Source organism: Aegilops tauschii, chromosome 6 (assembly GCF_002575655.3).
Source record: "Aegilops tauschii subsp. strangulata cultivar AL8/78 chromosome 6, Aet v6.0, whole genome shotgun sequence".
Lineage (NCBI taxonomy): Eukaryota > Viridiplantae > Streptophyta > Magnoliopsida > Poales > Poaceae > Aegilops > Aegilops tauschii.
In genome coordinates, this window is record NC_053040.3 from 324,740,813 (window position 1) to 324,745,390 (window position 4,578).

At 52.0% G+C, this 4,578-nt stretch overlaps 1 protein-coding gene across 1 annotated transcript; it reads right to left on the reverse strand.

The window, feature by feature from the left end:
- Nucleotides 1-969: 969 nt before the first annotated feature.
- On the reverse strand, nucleotides 970-2,120 carry LOC109754510 (transcription factor MYB30). Its single transcript, XM_020313417.4, has one exon. It carries the CDS (start codon nucleotides 1,995-1,997, stop codon nucleotides 1,233-1,235), a length of 765 nt encoding a protein of 254 aa, XP_020169006.1. The 5' UTR covers nucleotides 1,998-2,120; the 3' UTR covers nucleotides 970-1,232.
- Nucleotides 2,121-4,578: the final 2,458 nt, after the last annotated feature.

The window sequence follows — 4,578 nt, forward strand, 5'->3', positions numbered from 1 at the left end:
TGATCAACGAGCTAGTCAACTAGAGGCTTACTAGGGACATGGTGTTGTCTATGTATCCACACATGTATCTGAGTTTCCTATCAATACAATTCTAGCATGGATAATAAACGATTATCATGAACAAAGAAATATAATAATAACCAATTTATTATTGCCTCTAGGGCATATTTCCAACACCAGGTTGCAGCCCGCCCCCGCGTCGCCCGACGCCCACACGCCCACTAGACCAGATCGGATCTTGTCAGGGCCGCCGCCGCCAAGCGCACACCACAGCCCCGATCACCAGTCGCCGGCCAGCCGGCCAAACCAGCCGGGGCCTCACCGCTGCCACGGACGACCGCCACCACACTACAACCACGGCGCCGTCCGCAACCCTCGTCGCCCGCAGCGCGCATCGCCACGCGGCCAGATCTGGCGGGGCCGCGCTGCGCCAGCCCCGTCTGCCACCCCCGGCCGCCCAGCACACTCCGCCACCACAATGCCCATCGCGCAGCCAGCAAGCTCTCATCGTCGCACAGCTCCGGCGCCCCGCCACGCCGTGGCACCCGCCGCTAGCGCCCAGCCCAGCCGTCCCGTCCCGCGCCCGCACGAGAGGACGAAGTCTCCCGAACGCCGCCGGCAACAGTCGCGCTTCGCCCGGCTGCGCCCCCTGGTAGCAGCGAGGGAGGGAGGGAGGAAATGAGGAGGGGGAACCGCGATGGCGTCGGCTAGGGTTCCCTCCTGGGCGCCCACGGGGGGGGGGGGGGGGGGACGCAGGACGGGACGTGAACCCGTGTTTTGACAGTCGAGGTATGTCTTGATACTAGGTGACGTGATTTTCCTGTAGTGATCAAATGTTCGGGTCATTATTCTAATTTACCTGTAGAATTGTTGGTATTGTATCCACACACAAAATGATCTGGTATTGCAACTTAAGGAACAACGAAGAAAGGATTTAGCAGGTCACTAAGTAAAACAGACTCATCAGGCTAAAAGGTATTATCAGGCTTTCAGTCCTTGATCAAGTCAATCTTTCGGCCCCATCATTTGTCCCTCGGCTACCTGGAGAAAATTCTCTCAGCTATGGCCAGCCAATGCGCACGTGAAACTGAGCCAACAACAAGGGTCAACTCAGCCGACGAACTTCGAGGCCAAATGGCCCCTTTGTTTGTCCACGTTCGGCCGGGCCGCTCGCCTGTTCTGCCGCGAATGCTAGCGAGAAATATGAACATAACCAATCTTCTAATTAAAATTTAAATCTGTGACAAACTCTGCATGTCACCAGCCTGCATGAACAGTGTGACCCAGAAGTCCATCTCATTGTTGCTCGACGACGGCGATAAACTATCTGCGCCGAAGGTGTCGCCGGTTTCCATCCCGGAACCGGAGCTGTCCACCGACATCGCCAGTGTCTCCGACCAGAAGCTGTCGTCAATCTGGAACTCCTCCGACTCCGAGGAAGAGCTTCCCGTGTTCTCCAACGACGAGGCCATCGAGTAGTCAGCAGCGGACGACGTCGAGAGGGACTGCTCCGGCGACATCGAGAGGGACTGCCCCGGTGACGACGACGCCGGCTCGGAGGTCGGTCCCTCGATCGCGCTCCCAGCCACAGCAGGCTTCTTGGCTTTGCGCTTAGGCGCTGCCTGGCCGGATGGCTTGGACGAGGACTCGAGTCGCTTCTTGAGGTGTGTGTGCCAGACGTTCTTGATCTCGTTGTCCGTCCTCCCAGGCAGCCTGGCGGCAATGGTGGACCATCTGTTGCCGAGCATGGCGTGGAGTTGGATGATGGCTTCTTCCTCCTCGCTGGTGAAGTTGCCGCGCTTGATGTCGGGGCGCAGGTAGTTGATCCATCGGAGGCGGCAGCTCTTGCCGCAGCGCAGCAGGCCGGCCTGCTTCGGCAGCGCCCGCCAGTTGCTGTGCCCGTGCTTCTCGATGTGAGCCACCAGGGTCATGTCCTCCTTCGCCGTCCACGGGCCTCTCTTGAGCCCCAACTTCTCGCAGCAAGGAGCCCTCACCATTGCTGTTGCTTAATCTGTGCGCTCCTCTGCACTCTTCTCTTCGCGCAGGCCCGGTTAAGACGCTCGCGCTGTGTATGTGTGATGGGTCGGAGGCGAGGGAGGTAGTCGGATGCTCGGAGGAAGCTGATGATGGTGTGCGGATTGTAAGGGCGTTGGGCTATTTATGCTCGCTCGCGTCGACAGCAAAACGTGGTCAATTGGTGTTCATGGGCAGCTTCTGGGAAGGATCGAGCCGAATAGCCACACCGCTGGGTGACAAAACGAGGCAGAATAGCAACGTTCGCTCCCACTTGTCCCTTTTCTATTGTTTGGAATTGGATGGAGTCCATGTACGGTTTTGTTTCCTTGTTTATTGCTCGCTTTGCTTCTACTTTAGTTACTACTACTATATTCCGAGTACTCACTATATTCGTGTGCCCATTTTAAAATCCACATGTTGGATGTGCGTGTGTTTCTGGTGGCATTGGTCCATCTGAAATGATTAGTGAACTGCTGCCTTGTTTGTCTCAGGAGTGGGCGTAGTTAGCTCTGCTGCAACAAAAACATCAATGGGATTCTCAATCAGATTCAGGGGCCCTCTGCAAGACTAGCACTACATCCATCGGTGAGTAAACTGCAGTTTGCATCAAGCAAATTGCCACTTGTTATATGTGCGGTGAGTCTATCACAACAGTATTGTACTAGCACTGGTTCCAGCAAAAAACGTTTATTTCAAAAAATCTAAAATATCATACATGTATATCATGTGACACAATATATACCGACACACCTTGGTTAAAGAATACTGCTTGGAAGTGTTTTGTTTTTTATTACTTGATCGATGGTCCCGAACCGCTTTCCTCCTCCCTCCTACTAAACCCTAGGAGCTAGGGTGGCGGTGCCGATCTACCTCTTCCGGGGCGAGATCACATGCCTACCCTCCTTCTGTCCGCTGCTCCACCGAAGGGAGCGGACACGGACCATGCTGTTTTGGATGAGTGGTGGTGATATGGTGAGGCTTTTAGTTTAGGTTTTGATTCCCGGTCCCCGATGATGAGGCGATGGCGCCACAGTCATTATGGAATAAGTCCACCCTGCCTCATCCTGGTTCATGCCGCGCAGAGCGTGGTGTATCCCCATATCTGGTTCTCTGGGCTAAGTTTTTCCTTCTGCATGTTTTTCCCGATGGTTGTCCTACGGGGTGTTTGGCACGCTTGTGCATCTTGGTCCTCAGCAGGTGTGTGTGATAGTTGTGTTTTCTGACACAGTCGCGCCACCGGTAGATGCAGGAGGAAGAAGACCTTTGGCACCCAAAAAATTTAGATTTGGATGTATTTTTTAATTTTTGTACAAGCGTATTTAATGGTTTGTGCTATTTAATACATGCCGTTGGGCCTTCCGGAAAAAAAATATGAACATTTGTGAGCCAAACACACAGAATATGCTTTGATCGTCCCTGTCATCACTTGGGCGATTTGGAAGCACCGCGACGCATGTATCTTTGATCATAGGCAACCATCCATCAACCTCCTGCTTGCAGCAATCCAAGACGACGTGCGCGCCTGGGCCAAGGCCGGCGTCAAAGGGCTACAAACGCTAATTGATGTAACGTAGATTAGTATGTAATGGGGCTGAGCACCCCCTCTCCTCTGCTTCCGGGAGCCTCCTACTTGCCTCTTTGCGCACAAGTTGTAGGACCCCAAACCCTGTTACTTTCACTCTACCTATCAATGCAAAGATACACTTAGGCGTATTGGAGAAAAAAAAGGTTTTTCAAGCATGTGAACTCTCTCAATATTGTATACATCTTGTCGACACATACTCTACGGCTTTTTGATTACTTAGTACACGGCGAAGACTCTCAGTTAGTATGCCCACCAGATCCTTAAGCTTTAATAAATTTGAAGACCATTTCCTCACGTTTACCTTTTCCGGGCAGAGAAACTAATTTAGGGAGTCATTGACGTAATCGACCATTTCATTTCGATGAAGCCGCAACTTTTACTATACCCAGAGTGCCTGACCAAGCGATTATTTGGATAAGAAAAACGATGCCGCCCGTAAAAGAAAGCGGAAAGGTGGTGGCAACATTTTACTTTCTTCCTTTCGCTCTCCTTGACACGAACCGGCCGTATGACGAAGCAAAGAGCGCTGGAGATGTCTGATTAGTTATCAACCACCTCCCAATTTCTCTGAATGGATTTCAGTTCAGTCATCAGCATGGTTCCAACTTCCAAGTTCAAACTACCTTTTGGCCTTTGGGACTTGTCTGATCATCATCAAGTGGGCGATTTTAGACGAGCGAGGATGCATGATTTAATCAAGTGGATCTTGTGAGCTGATTCGGTCTTTGCTAAGCCGTAGCGAATCGTCGCGCGTTGCTTACCGTCGACACGACGTCGAGGTGTCATCAGCAACCACTCTTTCAAAATCGTTTACAGTACATTTCTTTTACTGAATACTGATCGATTCAACAAGGAGAGACCCGGCTTCGCCTGAAGAAGAAAAGGAGGGGCCTGGCTTTGCGGCGTTCTTTGATTGATTAAAAGAACATTATATGTGACGCAATTAAACTTTACTTCAGCAATCTTGTACTCCCTCC

What these genes read in the sequence shown, in the direction of transcription:
- LOC109754510 (XM_020313417.4), bottom strand. Translation starts at nt 1,997, where the DNA reads ATGGTGAGGGCTCCTTGCTGCGAGAAGTTGGGGCTCAAGAGAGGCCCG.